The 19,193-nt window shown below is 36.6% G+C and overlaps 2 protein-coding genes across 5 annotated transcripts in view; one reads left to right on the top strand and one right to left on the bottom strand.

Annotated features, from left to right (window-relative positions):
- Positions 1 to 19,193, top strand: part of POLR3G (RNA polymerase III subunit G) — a 106,506-nt gene that overhangs the window by 43,516 nt on the left and 43,797 nt on the right. The window contains exon 1 of one of the 4 annotated variants that reach the window (XM_086696911.1): positions 18,294 to 18,399. The exons of 1 other annotated variant lie outside the window; for it this stretch is intronic. The gene's annotated coding sequence lies outside the window, so the exon portion shown is untranslated. Of the gene's footprint in view, positions 1 to 18,293; positions 18,400 to 18,450; positions 18,638 to 19,193 lie in introns of those variants that run through there. 2 more of the 4 variants (XM_086696919.1, XM_025924848.2) reach the window with 2 other exon arrangements.
- Positions 692 to 18,106, bottom strand: MBLAC2 (metallo-beta-lactamase domain containing 2). Its single transcript, XM_025924871.2, has 2 exons — positions 17,459 to 18,106; positions 692 to 3,973 (listed from the first exon to the last, which is right to left on the bottom strand). Exons 1-2 carry the CDS (start codon positions 17,910 to 17,912, stop codon positions 3,588 to 3,590), a joined length of 840 nt encoding a protein of 279 aa, XP_025780656.1. The 5' UTR covers positions 17,913 to 18,106; the 3' UTR covers positions 692 to 3,587.

Raw genomic sequence — 19,193 nt, 5'->3', positions numbered from 1 at the left:
CACTTCTTTGGGTTTTCATTTCTTATACATAAAACCCTCCTCATCCACATAAAAATTTTAATATCAAATAAAATTTATATGCTCCTTTTGTCTTTTGTAAATGTAATCCTTGGGCCCAGCCACAGGACCTAAGACGGGAGAAGAAAGGTGTTCCCACCCTTACAGCAGTTTACCTTTTTCTTATTGATTTGTAGGCATTCTTTTTGGTTGTTTAAAAAAATTTTGCTGTTACACAATTTGTGAATATTTTCTTCTAATTTATCATTTTAACTTTATGGCATCTGAATTCTAGGACATTTTAAATTCTGATGATTTTGCTTTTTTTTTCCTATATAAAGATCTTCCCTATCCTAATGTCTTAAACATGATTTAAAATTTCAATACACATGTGTTTCCATTTTTCAAATTTAGGTCTTTAATCCATTTGGAATTTATTTTTATGTTGTCAGGGACCTTTTTTCTCACATCAACAATTGGAATATATACCAAATAACTCATCTTTTATCCATTGATTTAAAATGCAATATTTATAACTACCAAAAATTTATATGGGCATTTTCTGGATTCTCCATTCTTGTCCATGGATTTGATGTCTTATTTATTATACATTTTCAAAACTGTACTTCACATAGGGAATATTTATAAGAAATTAAATAGGAATTTGCTGTTAGAAAAAAATACCAACTAGAGATTGAAATAAAATGTCCACTTTAATATTTATCACACAAATTTTTACTTACACTTATCTGAAAATTATAAGAAGACAATGTGTACATGTCACAATCATATTACTATTCATATAAGAACAACTACACATAATCATTTACTCAACTATATCAGGATAACACAAGATTTTTGTTTATTTTAGACTTCTTAGTTAAAAGGAAACACCAAATAAGGAAAATGAGTTTCCAAAGATTAAGTTATTAACAATACAAATAAAAATTATTTCTAAATGTCTTACATTTGACAACTCTGAATTATACTTACATACTATTATTTCCAAAAATCATAAGTTACAATACGGGTCACTGTCAGGGTGAAAATATATTTTTTAAAGCTTCTTTTAAAATATGCTATTATTAGGCTTAACATCACTTGATTTACTCTTGGCACATGTGGCATCTGGGAAAGTAAAAATACACTTTGCCAATTTTATGTTATTGTGCAGATATAAGAGAAAGAGCACAGTTTGGGAGGAAGACAGACCTGTGTTCAATTACCAGCTTTGTCCAAAGTTTTGTTGTGTTTGGCTGGTCAATTACTTCTTGGAACTGGGGCCAGGATTAAACTGAATAATGCATATTTTAAAATGCATAGCATGAGCACTAAATGGATGACAGATCCTTTCCCCAATTTATTCACACTGAAGCAAAAGCAAAATATCACAGTCTTATGTGTTTGTATAATTTGAAAAACAAAAAAAAGTTGGAGATTTAAAAACAAAACTAACATGTTTTGAAAAATTGTACTTTTAAGAAATAAAGAAAGCCTTCATCAGGTTCAAATATTTCTCAGTAAAACTTAGTGCCTACTATACCCTGATTTTTTTTTAAGTCCTAAGGTATGATAAAATGGTCAATGGTTAAGGACTTTTGGTTTTCTTTTGTGCTACTGATATAAAAATAATGGCTATATTTAAGGCTCATTAAGTGATTGTAGTTGCCCTGAACCAAATCTATACTCTTCATGCTGCATATCAACTGAAACCTACAGCCTTATATGAGTAGATTCCTTCAATGGCATGTGGCAGGACAGCTTGTCTGTCACTGAAGATGACTCATATACACCATCACAAACCCACCTGTCTCATGCTAAATACTTGGTATTTGGAGGATCTAAGATTCCTGAAAATTAAATTTAAATTGTCACAAGGAATAGCCTACTTAGGATAGCAATGCTTCCATCCCCGTTCTTGGATCTTTTTGTCCCCTACCCTGACCACCTAACAAATCATCTTTCCAAATACAACTGAAAAACCCCTCTTCCAGGAATCTCTTCCTAACCAAACTCCACACCCCTCCATGTATGTCCCTGATACTCATGTGTAATTTGTATTAGCTTCAACCTACATACATTATTATTCATGTTTTGTTTGCCTTCTAGCTAAGATTTCATCTTTGACTTTTTAAGCTTCCACAGTGTTTAGCACAATACTGTGCATGTATGTATGTGACTGTGTGTATGAATGTGGGATATGTGTGTGGGTGTTGAATTAAAAAAAGACTAAAAAAACCTGGGTGGGTTAAGGGTGGAAAAATTTTATAATTTTTCTGATATCAAAGTTGCTAAACTTTCTTAATACTAAACAATCTGATTTCCAAAGCTATCTCAGTTTGGTTTTGGACATGTAAATAATAAAAAGGCAGTGAGAAAACTGCTTAAAAAACCTTTATGAAATATTCCAAAAGGCTTTTTAATAAATTATAAAGAGCACCAAACCAAAACATTTCACTAAAATAGTGGGCTAACCTTTCCTATACGTTATAAATGTAGAGTTCTTTTCATTCAAGACAAAGAATACTGAACAGGAATAGGTGTTGTGAATCAGGATAAAAAAGGCAATTCACTCTAAGTCAATATCTAATGCACATTTTGCAGTTAATCTGAAAAGCCTTCCATGGTACATATGCATGTTATGGTAAGTAAAAGAATGATTCATATCAGAATGTCGTAGATCTCTATAGTTGTTGTGATATTATAAAATATGACACATAATACTGAAGCTGCTATTTAACAAGAAAAATTTTGTTTATAATAGCTGTTAATATTAAAATAGGATATAATAAAAAATTATTTTCAATGTGTATATTTTCAAATTTCCCTGACAGTGTCCTTTTGAGAAATCTGACAATTTGTAATTATATTACAGACATTTGAATTTCATTTTTATGATTGAAAATATTACACACACATAATAACAAACAACACTGTGTGGTAGCTTTTGACTGAAGCACTCTGCAATTTATATTTAAAGCTTTGCAACAAAACAAAATTCATTGTACTCTTTGTAAGTAAAATTACACAGCATATAATACGCTATAATTACATTAAGAATAAATAAATGAAGCATAAAAATTCTGTGCTATACCAATGGATTGTTTTAGCTGTCATTCTAAATATTAATTTATATGTTTGTATTGAGTTCTAATGTATTTTAAACTCAAGAACCTTTATCTTTAAATAATATACTAAAATATCAAGTTTGGAGTATAAACATAAAACTTTATGCCTCTTTTTCTAGGTCATCTAGGAAATAAAATAAGAGAAATGGGAAGTAAGGATGATAGTTCTTTCTGTTACTATGCCTCCTTACTTCCCCATATATTTCTACGTTGTTTCTGGATATTACAAGATGACAAATATTACAGGATGACAGCTTGGCAAATTATAAGCTTATTTAAATGATTTCTTATTTGAAAGAAAGAAAAATTTTTAATGAAGAGCTTCCTTTTTGGGCTTACTCATTCTCAACCTTTTTTGTCTCTAATAAAGCATTTCTTGAAATGCTCACTATAACTCATTTTAAACAGCACAAAATGAATTGAATTTACAGAATTAATCAAAACAGGTTATCAGTGTAGATACTAGGGTGAGGTCCTAGAATTTGTTACACGTAAGGCTAAACTTGCAAGAGATCGCATGGCAAAAGTAGAAACTTTGTGACATATGCCAGCTTTTGAAATATAGTTAGAAGCCAATCGAAAAAGCCTTTCAGCACCAAAGGTATTGAAATGCCCAGGAAGCACCTTCTCTACCAGACCTCTGTCCACTAATTCTATCAGACGTTCACAGGTTCCAACATAGTCACTTATCCTGCTGTATGGAAGCCAGTCAATCAGTGATCCATCATACACCACGTCTCCACTGAAGAGAATCTTTCGGTCTTTGTCATGTAAGCAAATACTGCCCCTGGAGTGACCAGGCATGTGCATAACAGTGAGCTGTCTGTCACCAAGGTTGATCACATCCCCTACAAATGGAAACAGAATTTACAGATAAACATGTTGTATACTTGACTTCAATCACTTAAAGAATAAAAGAAAAGAACATTAAATGTTTTCAAAAAGGTCGGGAAGGATAACACTTATTTTACTTTTATTTCAAAAATACAGTATTTCTTAATGGTGATTTAAAACTAATTTGCATATATTTCATTTCTATTGTTTGCTTAACCAGTGTTTGTCAAAGTGAATTATGTGGAACACTATTTTTTCAGGTTGTTATGATACATAAAAGAAAAGATTCTGTAGTCAAATAATTTGGAAACCCTTCCTTCAAAGAAAGTTAAGTAGCTTTTTTTTCTGCAAGGCTTCTGAGAACTTTTTAATGTACATTGTAGATATACACAGGGAGATAGGGTTATACCATTTCTCAAACTTATTTGACCACAACACTTATTTATTTTTTTTTTTTATTTTTATTTTTTTTCAACGTTTTTATTTATTTTTGGGACAGAGAGAGACAGAGCATGAACGGGGGAGGGGCAGAGAGAGAGGGAGACACAGAATCAGAAACAGGCTCCAGGCTCCGAGCCACCAGCCCAGAGCCCGACGCGGGGCTCGAACTCACGGACCGCGAGATCGTGACCTGGCTGAAGTCGGACGCTTAACCGACTGCGCCACCCAGGCGCCCCAACACTTATTTTTTAGTACATCCTTGGTACCAGTATCCTGATGACACGATTCATGAATGCTACTCTATATTTTGCCCCTTCTTTTGTCACCCTGTGAAAATTAAGCCTTGAAGAATCAGTACAAATGATCATGCTCTGGCTATTGTTGTTGCTATGAGTAATAAGTTATCTGTAGTCTCCTGCCAGAATCTATTAAACCCTGGCAGGCTAATTTGCAAATCAGGTAAAATCTCACACTCTTCCCAGTTATTTGATAGTGAGAGGAAATTGAGGTATAAATGCAAAATTACGGTTTCACTGGTTTTAAATCAGTACTAACTTAAGTAAATCATCATAATTTAAAAGTTCCATATTGTTATGTTTAGTGCAAACACATATACACAGAAAAAAATCAAAGACATAGAGTGAAAAAGTTAATGGGGAATAAAAACAGTGTAATAATTGGAATTTATGAAACCTAAAAGACAATGAAAGAGGAAAAGAGAGCTAAATAAGAAATGAGACATAGAAAACAAATAACAGAATGGCAGACCTAAATTCAACTATATCAATAATTACATTGAATATGAATGGGATAAGGCAGACATTGTCAAACTAGATTTAAAAAGCAGGATACATATGCAGTCTACAAGAGAGGAACTATAAGATCAAAGACAAACAGAGGTTGAAAAAGTTATGCAATATAAATATTAGTAAGAGAACTAGAGTGGCTATATTAATATTAGACAAAATAAGGACTATTAGTAGAGAAAAGAGGTACATTTTATTAGGATATACATTAAGTCAACATACTAAAAAATTATACATGTACCTAAAACAGACACTAAAGATTCATGAAAAAAATTTCAGTAAAAACTGACAGAATTAAGAATAAACAATTAACTGATTATGCTTAGAGATTAAAATATTCCTCTCTGAGTAATCTGTAATACAAGTAGATAGAAAATCAGTAAGAATACAGAAGATCTGAACAACACTATCAAACAACTTAACCTAAGTGACAAACAACACTTTATCTTAAAACAGTAAAGTACACATTCGTTTTAATTGCACATGGAATATTCACCAGGCTACACAGCCATAAAGCAAGTCTCAGTAAATATGAAAGGAATAAAGTCATAAAAATATGTTCTTTGACTATAATATAATTAAATTAGAAATTAATAACAAAAATAAATATGGGAAATAGCCAAATATACACAAAGTAAGCATCACACTTCTACCTAACTTAGGGATCAAAGATGAAATCACAGGAGATTAGAAAATCTCTTGAACTAATTATCAGAGAATACTATGAAAAATTATATGTCAACAAACTGGACAACCTGGAAGAAATGGACAAATTCCTAGACACCCACGCACTACCAAAACTCAAGCAGGAAAGAATAGAAAATTTGAACAGACCCATAACTAGTGAAGAAATTGAATCAGTTACCAAAAATCTCCCAACAAAGAAGAGTCTTGGGCCAGATGGCTTCCCTGGGGAATTGTACCAGACATTTAAAGCAGAATTAATACCTATCCTTCTCAAGCTGTTCCAAAAAATAGAAATGGAAGGAAAATTTCCAGACTCATTCTATGAAGCCAGCACTACCTTGATTCCCAAACCAGACAGAGACCCCACAAAAAAGAATTACAGGTCAATATCCGTGATGAACATGGATGCAAAAATCCTCAACAAGATACTAGCAAATCGAATTCAACAGCATATAAAAAAGAATTATTCACCATGATCAAGTGGGATTCATTCCTGGGCTGCAGGGCTGGTTCAATATTCACAAATCAATCAATGTGATACATCACATTAATAAAAGAAAGGATATGAACCATATGATCCTGTCAACAGATGCAAAAAAATCATTTGACAAAACACAGTATCCTTTCTTAATAAAAACTGTCAAGAAAGTTGTGATAGAAGGAATACACTTAAACATGATAAAAGCCATATATAAAAAGCCCACAGCTAATATCATCCTTAACAGGGAAAAACTGAGAGCTTTCCCCCTGAGATCAGGAACACGACAGGGATGTCCACTCTCACCACTGTTGTTTAAATAGTGTTGGAAGTGCTAGCATCAGCAATCCAACAACAAAAGGAAATCAAAGGCATCAAAATTGGCAAAGAAGAAACCAAACTTTCATTTTTTGCAGACGACATGATACATGGAAAACCAGAAAGACTCCACCAAAAGATTGCTAGAACTGATACGTGAATTCAGCAAAGTCTCAGGGTACAAAATCAATGCACAGAAATCTGTTGCATTTTTATACACCAATAATGAAGCAACAGAAAGAGAAATAAAGAAACTGATCCCATTTACAATTGCAGCAAGAACCATAAAATACCTAGGAATAAACCTAACCAAAGAGGTAAAAAAGATCTGTATGCTGAAAATTATACAAAACTTATGAAGGAAATTGAAGAAGATACAAAGAAACTGAAAGACATTCCATGCTCATGGATTGGAAGAATAAATATTGTTAAAATGTCAATACCACCCAAAGCAATCTACACATTCAATGCAATGTCAATCAAAATTGCACTGGTATTCTTCTCAAAGCTAGAAAAAACAACACTAAAATTTGTATGGAACCACAAAAGACCCCGAATAGCCAAAGTAATATTGAAGAAGAAAACCAAAATGGGACACCTCACAATCCCAGACATTAGCCTCTACTACAAAGCTGTAATCATCAACAGTATGGTATTGGCACAAGAACAGACACAGAGACCAATGGAATAGAATAGACACTCCAGAATTGGACCCACAAATGTATGCCCAATTAATCTTTGACAAAGTAGGAAAGAGTATCCAATGGAAAAAAGACAGTCTCTTTAGCAAATGGTGCTGGGGAACTGGACAGCAACATGCAGAAGAATAAAACTAGACCACTTTCTTGCCCATATACAAAAATAAACTCAAAATGGATGAAAGACCTAAATGTGAGGCAGGAAACCATCAAAACCCTCGAGGAGAAAGCATGCAAAAACTTCTTTGACCTCAGCCACAGCAATTTCTTGCTCAACACATCTCCAAAGGCAAGGGAATTAAAACCAAAAATGAACTATTGGGACCTCATCAAGATAAAAAGCTTCTGTACTGCAAAGGAAACAATCAACAAAACTAAAAAGCAACCGATGGAATGGGAAAAGATATTTGCAAGTGACATACCGAATCAAGGGTAGTATCCCAAATCTATAACTTACCAAACTCCACACCAGAAAAACAAAGAATCCAGTGACAAAATGGGCAGAAGACATGAATAGACACTTATCCAAAGAAGACATCCAGATGGCCAACAGGCACATGAAATTATGCTCAACATTATTCATGATCAGGAAAATACCAATGAAAACCACACTGAAGATACCACCTCACATTTGTCAGAGTGGCTAAAATGAACAACTCAGGAAACTACAGATGCTGGCGAGGATGTGGAGAAACAGGAACCTTCTTGCACTGTTGGTGGGAATGCAAACTGGTACAGCTGCTCTGAAAAACAGTGTGGAGGTTCCTCAAAAAGCTAAAAATAGAATTACCCTACGACCCAGCAATAGCACTACTAGGAATTTATCCAAGGGATACAGGAGTGCTGATTCATAGGGGCACATGTACCCTAATGTTTACAGCAGCACTTTCAACAATAGCCAAATTATAGAAAGAGCCTAAATGTCCATCAACTGATGAATGGATAAAGAAGATGTGATTTATATGTATAATGGAATACTACTTGGCAATGAGGAAGAATGAAATCTGGCCCTTTGTAGCAACGTGGCTGGAACTGGAGAGTATAATGCTAAGTGAAATAAGTCAGGCAGAGAAGGACAGATATCACATGTTTTCACTCATATGTGGATCTTGAGAAACTTAACAGAAGACCATGGGGGAAAGGAAAGGGGACAAAAATAGTTATAAACAGAGAGGAAGGGAGGCAACCCATAAGAGACTCTTAAATACAGAGAACAAACTGAGGGTAGATGGGATGGTGGGGGAGAGGGGAAAATGGGTGATGGGCATTAAGGAGGGCACTTGTTGGGATGAGCACTGGGTGTTGTATGTAAGCAATGAAGCACGGGAATTTAAGCCAAAAACCAACAGCACACTTTACACTCTGTATATTAGCTAATTTGACAATAAATTATATTAAAAAATATCTTGAACTGAATGAAAATAAAAACAAAATATATCACACCTAATCGGCTACTGGTAACACAATACTTAGAAAAAAAATTATTGCTTTAAATGCTTATTTGTAAAGGATTAACTGTTTAAAATCAAAGTTTCTATCTTAAGAAGTTAGGAAAAGAAGCAAATCAAATACAAAATGTTAAGGAATAAATAAAGGCCAGAGCAGAAATAAATGAAATAAGAAACAAATATCAATAGAAAAAAATAAAAGAAACTAATAGGTGGCTCATTGAAAAGAGCAACAAAAATGATAAACTCCACTGGCTAGACAAAAAAATTAGAGAAAACATAAATTGCAAAAATCAGGAATGAAAGAAGGAGTATCACTATAGACCCTAAGGAAATGAAAAAGAGGATAAGGGAATATTATGAACAACAAATTTGACAACTTAGTTGAAATAAACAAATTCCTAGAAAGAGACAAATTACCAAAAGTGATTGAAGAAGAAAAAGAAAATCTAAGTAGACCTATATCAAACAAAGAAATTGATTAATAATTTAAATCTCCCCACAAAGAAAAGTCCAGGCTCAAAGATGGTTTCTGTCAGTCACTCAAGACAGGGAAAGTATCTATATAGACTTTCAGAATATAGAAGAGGAAAAGCTTCCTAATTCAATTTTACCCTAATAAAAGCCCGACAAAGGCAATGTAAAAAAAAATAAAACTACAGGGGTGCCTGGATGGCTCAGTAAGTTAAGCGTTGGACTCTTGGTTTCGGCTCAGGCCATGATCTCAGTTTTGTGAATTAAGAGATTCTCTCTCTCCCTCCCCTCTCTGCCCCTCCTCCACTCACTCTGTCTCTCTCTCTCTCAAAATAAATAAATAAACTAAAAAAAAAAAGGAAACTACAAACCAATATTCCTAACGAAAGTAGTCTCAAAATCCTTATCAATCCTTATCAATATTGGCAAACTAAATACAACAATTTATAAATAGGATAATGACCAAATGGGGTTTATCCCAGAAATATAAATTTGGTTTGACTTATGAAAATCAGGTAACATACTATATTATATTAGTAAAATAAAGGGGAAATGTCATATGAACATCTCAATAGGTGAAGAAAAAGCATATGACAAAATCCAAACCTTACTGGTGGTAAAAACTTTCAGCAAACTAGGAGTAGAGGGAAGGTTGTCAACTTGATTAAGGGAATCTATGAAAAACCTACAGCTAACTTACCACTGAGTAGAAACACTTAAGTGCTTTCCTCCTAAGATGGAAGGAAGGCAAGGAAGTTTACTCTTAACCATTTCTATTTAACATCACACTAAAGATTTTAGCCAAGGGAGTAAAGCCAAGAAAAAGAGAGTACAGTCACAGAGAATGGAAAAGAAGTAAATCTGTCTTTATTCACAGATAACAAGATCTTATTTGTAGAAAAACCTAAGAAATGTGGGGAAAAGCTAGAGAATTAAAAAAGCAAGTTTAGCAATGTCAAGGGTACAAGATCAGAATACAAAAATAAATTGTATTTCTATATATTAGCAATTAACATCATAAAGTGAATTTAAAAAGCCATTTTGTTCACAATAGTATCAAAAAGAATGAAATACTTAGGAAAAATGTGTATCTTTATACTGAAAGGTATAAAAACACCATCGTGAGAAATTAAAGATCTAAACAAAAGGAGAGATATGCCATGTCTTTTAACTAGAAGCCTCAAAATTGTTAAGATGGCATTTAAATTTGATTTTCCCATAGCTGCAATGTCTAATACAACTTTCTGAGATTAATGAAGTATTATGTATCAACACTGTCCAATATGGTAGCCACTAGCTACATATGGTTATTTGAAATAAGGCTAATATACTAGGGAACTAGAATTTTAATTTTAATCAATCCTAATTAATTTATATTTGTATTTAGATAGTCACATGTGGCTAGGGGCTACAGTAATGGCTGGTGTACATCTGCAGATTTAATACAATCTCAATCAAAATCTTGAATTTTTTTGTAGAAATTGAAAATCTCACTCATATAAAAGTTATATGAAAATGCAAATGGTCTAGAATAGCCAAAACAATTTTGAAAAAGAGGTACAAAGTTGGAGGACTTACACTACTTAATTTCAAGAATTATAATAAAGTTATAATCATCAAGATAGTGTGGTGCTGGCTAAAGGAGAGACATAATCAATGGAAGAGAATAGAGTCCAAAAGGAGATTTGACAAATGGTGTCAACCAAGATAATTCAGTGGGCAAAAAGATAGTCTTCTCAACGAAATGGACTGGGACACTTTGGATATCCATATCCAAATAAGCAAAAAAGAACCTTTCAACCATCACTGCACAATATGAACAAAAACTAACTCAAAATGGATCATAAACCTAAATGTGAAAGTTTCTAGAAAACAAATAGAAGGGGTGCCTGGTTGGCTTAGTCAGTTAAGTGTCTGACTCTTGGTTTCTGCTCAGGTCATGATCTCATGGTTCCTGAGTTCAAGCCCCACATTGGGCTCTGTGCTGCCATTGCGGAGCCTGCTTGGGATTCTCTCTCTCCCTCTCTCTCTCTGCCCTTCTCTCTCTCTCAAAATAAACACACTTAAAAAAATTTTTTTAAATAAATAAAAAGGAAAAAAGATTTTAATAGATCCTTTAACAAAGAAGACACTTGACTAGCAAATAAGTACCTGAAAATATGCTCACCATCATTAGTTATTAGGGAGATGCTAAACCACAATGAAATACCACTACACACTCACTAGAATGGCTACAATCAAAAGGACTGACAAAAGCAAGTGTAGACAAAGAGCTGAAGAAACTGGAAGTCTTATCCATTGCATTTGGGAATATAAAATCGTATAACTACTTTGGAAAACAGGCACTTTCTTAAAAATTAACATCCACTACCGTAAGATCCAGGAATTCCATTCCTAGGTATCTACCAAGGGAAAGGAAAACATGCATCCACACAAGACTTACCTGCAAATGTTCATGACAGCATTATTAATTATGGCCTCAAACTAGAAAGATTCAAATTTCCTTCAACAGGTGAGGATATAAAATATGTTATAACCATAAATGGATTATTTCTCAGCAATAGAAAGGAATGAATAAGAGATACAACATGGACGAATCTCCAAAACACCATTCCAAATGAAAAAGACAGACACAAAGACCATATATGATTGCATTTGTAGAAACTTTAAGAAAAAATATATATAGCAATACAAAACAGATCAGTGAGGCCAAGAGTGGGAGCAGGGATTGTCCTAGTCTTGTCGTGAATCCCAGTAAGAATGTTAAGATGGAATCAGACACTCCCAGCTTTCTCTGCATTCCAGTCTTAACGGGCCAGACTCCTTTACAATATAATTGTTCCAGAATTAAAGTGCCTCTGAGAATCACAAACTACTGTCATTTACCGTATGACTGGCAGGTAAGGTAAAGAAATTATAGCCAGGTTGGTTTAATAATAGAGCTGTTGGAGACCCATTTTTTTATAAGTGTATAGAAAGGAAAGAAGGAAGGAAGTGAAGGAAGTTGAATCCTAAAAAAAAAAAAAAAAAAAAAAAAAAAAAAGAAGAAGAAGAAGCTGTGGATAATTACCAATGCAGGGATAGAGTCTTATTGATCTTTGGTTATATCCAGGTGGTATTCAAAATATTTAGCAACAGATAAGTTGTGAGTGCCCACCTATCAAAATGGATACCAACTGTAAGCAGTTGATAAGGCCATAATGGGTGAGTATTAGATTCTTCCAATACCTTATAGCTTTGTAAATGCCTCCCCTATGCTTATAGTGCTCACTTGTAGAATTTCAATAAGACCTCTCCTACAAGACTCAAAATTGCCTATGACATATATCCATATATAAATAAATATCACATAGAAAAGCATATAATACACACACACACCCTATGCTTCCAAGCCCTCACCCTGACCCAGTTGTCATTAGATTCCAGCCATACTAGACCTTTCTTGGCTTCCCAAATACCCTTTCCCATCTTGGTAACCCCATATTTTTATTTCATTTTTTAATCAAAGAAACATATGTACACATCTCAAAATATTTCAGAAGGGCTTAAAATCTAAGAAAAAGTTATTTGCCCCATTCTGACTCTAGCTCCAATCCTGCTACCAAGAATCAACCACTTTTTAACAATTTTAGCTATTTCTTCCGATAGCTGCCTCTACTACATATATTTATCTCTAAAAATTTTTTATATTTCATTTCTTGATTTACTAATTAGATATACTATACTGATTTCATTCACATATTACCATTTCTTGGTTTTTAAATTTTAGATTTTGTTGACTTCCACTATAAAATATAAGAATCTTTAGCTCTCTTTACCCCTCACTCTCCACTTACCAACACCACTCTTATATATATTTCTTGTCCAAAAGAGTTAACGATTTAACTGCTCCAATGTGGAGCTCTTTATGCCTGGCATAGTATCATTGTCAGAACGTCATTTTTGCCATCATCTTGATGTTTCCTTTCAACTTTTTCTTGTATTTGATCTCCTGTTTCCTGTATTCCATATCTTCCTCTTGCTTTACTTCCTTATTTTGAAGGTAGTAAATAGGATAAAATTATATCTTGGTAACTTTCTAAGTAACAGCAATCTTTTTTGATAACCTGATTGTTAGTGAAATGGATGTAAAATTCTAAGTTGGAAATAAATTTTATTCAAATAAGGCATAGCTCTTCTTTTCTAGCTCTAAAGCCATTATGATCTGTATAGATGACATTTTAATTTCTGGAAGCTTGCTTCCAGTATTCTGAAATTTTACAATAATGTGCCTTGGGTTGGATGTGTTTTCATTCATCACGCTAGGAACTCTGTGGGCTCTTTTAATCTGAAATTTTACATCTCTTAATTGTGGGATATTTTCTTGAATTATCACTATTATGCTTTCTTTTCTTCCATTTTCTCTACTCTATCTGTGCTTCTATTATTCCAGTGTTGAATTTTCCAAACGGGTCCTCTACTGGTTCTCTTCTCGTTTTCATTTTACCTTTCTTCTCCTTTTTTTAAAAGTTTTTCAACTTTATCTTCAGTTCTTCTACTAAGAAACTTCTACCATTTTAAATTTCAAGAACTCATGTGTGTGTGTGTGTGTGTGTGTGTGTGTGTGCATGTGCATACTGTTCTGTTGCTTATTTTTAAAGCATCCTAATGTCTCTTGAATACCTTGAATGCAATAGCTTCTGTTATCCCCTGATGCTATTAATGATTGTCTTCCCCTCTCAAGTTGCTTTATGCTATTTGTTTTAGTATTTGATCTCGTGTTAGACCATTTTCTAGGATTTTTCATAATGCTTGGTTGCCTATTTGAGAATGGGGGGGGGGTGAAAAGGCTGCTTGAAGCACATGCATTGGGCTTAATGATCAAGGCTGTGCTGTAGACAGACGAAGCCAAAGATTGCTCAGGGATCAGCATCTTAGTTTTTCCTCTAGGCCTGGTCACATTTCCCAGGTAAGATTCTTCCAGTTTGCTACTTGGCGGGGTATAGACCTGGCTCTCATCCTTCTTGAAACTAACAAGGAACATACATACACATACACACATACATTCTCTCTCTCTTCCTTATACACCTGTACGCACGAGCATGCGTGCGCGCGCGCACACACACACACACACACACACACACACACACACACACACACTCCTCCTATTTTCCATACTGAATGCTGAGCTCAGTAGCACTTGGCATCCCTTAATCAACACTCCTCTGCTTTATTCTCCCCAGAGAACAAACTAAGTGCATGGACATTCCAGAGTTTTCACAGCTTCTTAATGGCTTTCAACCAATTCTACTTATTTTACTATTTATCTTTCCTTTGCCCCCACTAAGATACCATCTACTGCTAATTCCCGAGCCTTTTAAAGCTCCTACAGTGCAGACTGGATTGGCTCTTGATTCCCCATTGCTGGCAGAAGATAAAACTGCTGACTCAGTCATTACATTTACATCAACATTCAAAATAGTTCAATATGGATTTATACTTAAAACAGACAAACCAAGGTCCTTTTATTACAGGCTTAGGTTTTGGATGGAGTAGTTTTCAATCTGCTACCTTTCTAGGGTCTATTTTTTGTTTTTAACCTCCCCAAGTGACTTAAGTCTGCCTGTCATAACTGTGTAATTATCTTGGTGACTCTGGGCAAATTAATTATACATAAGGGGCCAAAATGTCTCCACTTCATATCATTTGACTATTGTGGAAAATAGATAAAAAGACGTATGGTACTATATTAAGAATAGTACTATAGAAGGTACTATATTAACCTAGGGTTTATCTATCTTCTTATAGGAGGATACTATTTCACTATTCGTAGGGGGAGTTATTTTTCCATCAAAGATGATACACCGTATGATGATCTCTCCCTGTCCCTCCTTTGCAAGTTAGTTTTTGGGTTAATCATACAGCACAGATTTATGCTTCCTCATGACAGGTGATCATCAATTCACTAAATGAAATGTAATAAACTAATGACTTCAGGCTCCTTATGTTCTAACCAAAGCAACAGCTGTATGCTGTTCAGATATGGGCTCGTCATGTATATGTGTAACCGTGTATGAATTTTTCATATAAATATTTTATATCTCCTTCCAGCCATCTGGATTATGATAACAGCAAGTCAGCTGGCCACATTATTCGGAAGAGAAAGGAAATTAATATTCCTGAGAAAAGAGAAAATTAGATACTACTTGAGAGGATGAGGCATTCTGCTTCTAATGAAAAACAACTTTTGATATAACACAATATTCTCAGCTTTAAGTGTTTGGTAAATATCAAGCTTTTTTTTTTTTTCACACCTTCAAAGGCTTAAAGCAGCACACAGATAGCTTGCAGGCCCCCTGTATTTCCAAAATGCTGTAATTCTATCATAAACTGGGATTTAGGAAACCTGGATTCTAGTCTCAGCTCTTTTCCAAACTGGCTATGTGATCTCAGGCATGATAATTCAGGCCTGCTTGAACTCTTCATCTATAAAACAATAATTCTTATCGTTCTTTCACCATTGATTTCCTATTGTTGGCACAGAAGGAAAAGTGAATAAATCAGAAGTAATTTATTCATTCAGACAACTGTAATGTATTTTAAATACTAATTTAAACATTTTTTGGTCTCAGTGCCACAATTAATTTAATCTTAATACCCATCAACTACATGGAAATCCTAACTCTAAAAAGTATCACTTTTATCAAGAAATACAAAGAATACTGTAAATGTACTTTTCTTTCATCTTAAATTGTCAGATGATATAAGACTCCCATCTAAATCAGTCTCTTTTTTTTTTAATCTTTAGATTTGAAATTTTAATGAAGAGGCTTTGTGGGTGGAGTGTGAGGTACAGAATCTTGCTTTTTATTTTTTATATTTCAAGTGTTCAAGATCTCATCTATAAGATAAACTGATTTTTGTAAAATATTTCATTATTTGTCATATTGGTCCTTCATAAAGTAAGCTTATTGTACTGCAGCAACAGGATTTTTCTATCTCCTAGAGGAATGTTTTAATAAATTAAATTGGCAATTAAAATGGTTTCAAGATAAAAATGAGAGAAGGGGGTTTCATATCCTACTTATAATTACGATATATTTATGGGATAGAATTTATGATATGCATGCGTTGATCTATTGTGCCTTGGTTCAAATCCTAGCTTTTGTCACTATCTTGCTCCGTGGACTCTAGGCAAGCCATTTAATTAGGGGTCAGCCACCTCACTTCAAATGTGTTGTGAAGATAAAATGAAATCAACAAAAATATTCTAAAAAGAAAAAAGGAAATTTAATATACAAATATTGCTATTGTGGCTAATTAACTCAATTATTTAAGTCTGCTTGGCGTTGAGAGGGCTGGGACCCTACTCTATTGTATTTTATTCCATTAGTTTCTCTCTGATCCCCATCCTTTCTTTTACAGAGCCAGAGGCCCAAGGCTACCCATGCATTAGTCGGTATACTTCACCATCACCGGAAATAACCTCATTAATCTTTCTCAGGCCTTGCTTTAAACCAGACCATGTATCTGTCATAATGTTAAGACTCACATTCTCTACTTTTTATGTTCACTATCAAGCTTTTTCTCTAATGAGGCAACATCAAGAACAGAAATCTATCTGGAAGATAAGGATGCACAAGTAGATAAGAACTACTGCTCCCTAATGGCTTTCTAAACCTACAGGTGGGAATTGTTCATATCCAGTAGTGACGCCGACAGAGAGCGGATGAAGTCAGCTGTTCTCAAAAGCATAGAGCCTGTCATGCACTCGGTGAGAACTCATTCCTTAAAAGTCTTTTCGCTATAAAAGCGCCTGGAAATCTGGCAAGTGTTCGGGAAAAGAATGTAAAATCCCTAGTCACAAGCCTCTGTAGTGTTACTACTATACCTTACACAGGAATCTGACTAGGGGGTGGGGCCGGCTTTCATTTGAGTACTTGGCTTTGCCACACAGTGCCAGAACTGGTCTGTGGTAAGGAAGGCTTCGAGGGCCTTGGCTCAGATCGAGTAGGCGTTTACTCAGGGAAGGTAGAAACAGTAGTGGTGTTTCTGCGATGTGACAAAACAAGCCAGTTTACAGCTACGCACGTCTGCAACATGCATCCCTCGAACAGTTTTTCCCAATCCCTTCCCTTAAAGAGAGCGCGTGCCCGTGAGGGCCCATTACCATCCTGCAGGATGAGAGTGGGCTGCACCGCCTGCACTCGGAACTGCCTGGCCCTCCAGCCCGGGCTGGGCGCCCGCACCACCTCACTGTCGGACAGCCAGGTCACGGTCTCAAAGTTGTCCCCGCGAGCCAGCGCCTCGGCCTCGGCGTGATGCACGGCCACCCGGTCGAACTGGTAGAGGCCGCCGGAGTGGTCGAAGTGCACGTGTGTGGCCACGGCCAGCAGTGGCCGGCACGCCGCGTCCTCTTTGGCCCCGTGATCCTGCAAGAGGCCGGAGGAGTACAGGTACTCCGGGAGGCTGCGCAGCCCCAGGCCCGTATCGATCACCACATCCTGCTCGGAACCACGCACCAGCCAGATGTTGGCGCGGTTGCCCGACTCATAGAAGCGTTCCTGAATCCAAAAGATGCCGTCGCCCAGGGACTTGTGGGCGTACCACTCCAGCGCGGACATGCTGGGCAGGGGTGCGGTCTGGCCGAGTGGGTGTAAGGGTGTGTGCCTCCTGCAAGCCGTCCAGACGCGAGGCGCTGCGGCGGTGTGGAGCGGTCAGCCCGCAGCAAGGGAGGAGGGGCAGAGCGCGGAGAGGGCGGGGGATTCGGGAGGTGCGGGTTTGGGGGATGGGGTGGGGGAGAACTAGGAGGAAGGACGCGCCGAGTCGCGGCCTGGAGAGTCTGCACGCACCCTCCAGCCAGGTCTGCAGAGAGTGGCGGCTGCTCTGCCCGCACCTAGGCGCTGGAGTAATCTCGGCTTCAGTAGCTGCAGCACAAAGGAGCGTTAACGCAGGGGCACTGCAGCAGACTGGAGACCCAGAAGGAATCGCTCTTCACCCCGGGGGTCTGACTGCAGAGGCCAGGGGAGGTGCCAGGTCCTCCCACCCACTGCGCTCCGGCAAGCGCACTACAGCCAGCGCCGAAAGAGTCAGGCCAAACCGGATGGAGAAGTACGGCGCCTGCCAAGGGCTAAAAAGCTCCTTGCCCAGGGGGCGGGGCCTATAGAGAGAGTGGGCGGGGCTAACTGTTTGGGATCGGAACAAGGCTCTGAGCCCGCGTGGAGGGCGGAGCGCGCTTCTCTAGAGGTGGAACCGGTATCCCAGCGCTCGCGCCTTCTGTGTGCACCCCTTCCTTGCCGGCCGGCACTTTGGGTGCACAGTTTTACCCAAGCCTCGAGACAGTGAGCAGGTAACAGAGGGAGCAATTGAGGGGTTGGGAGGCGATGGAGAGGGTAGAGAGAAGTTAAAGGGGCACATGGAGAAGGTGGGGGAAGTCAGAGGTGGAGATTCAATAAAGCGCTTCAGGATTGAGGGTAGTTGGGAGATAGCTTTACCTTTCCTTCTAATCCCTTCAGAATCTTTGAAAACCGCCCTTTCCCTATCTTAACGTGGCTCCACTTCCTGGACTGTTTGCAGTGAGTTAGAAGAGGATTTATGCTGTAACTGATGGTAGATTTTCAAATCTGGGGACTTTGCGATTGGTTTAGGCACGAGTCATTGCCGCAGACTTGCTGCTAAGGACAGACTATTCAGTATGTTTTCTTAACTCTTGGCACTCTAACCTGTATCGTGGGGAGAAGGGTTGTTAATAACGTCTTAATGCTCTTATAAAAAATGAAATTCTGTATTCCTTCCCCTACCCTCCATTTTTTTTTTTTTTTTTTTTTGGTTAGTTTGTCAGCTCTTGAAAGAGAGCAAAGAAAGTTGGTAGAAAAGGCTCAACTAAGTAAAGGTGGAGGCAGTCA

Source organism: Puma concolor, chromosome A1, assembly GCF_028749965.1.
Source record: "Puma concolor isolate L17-30 chromosome A1, mPumCon1.1.hap2, whole genome shotgun sequence".
Lineage (NCBI taxonomy): Eukaryota > Metazoa > Chordata > Mammalia > Carnivora > Felidae > Puma > Puma concolor.
This window is presented reverse-complemented; position numbering and strand designations above follow the sequence as displayed.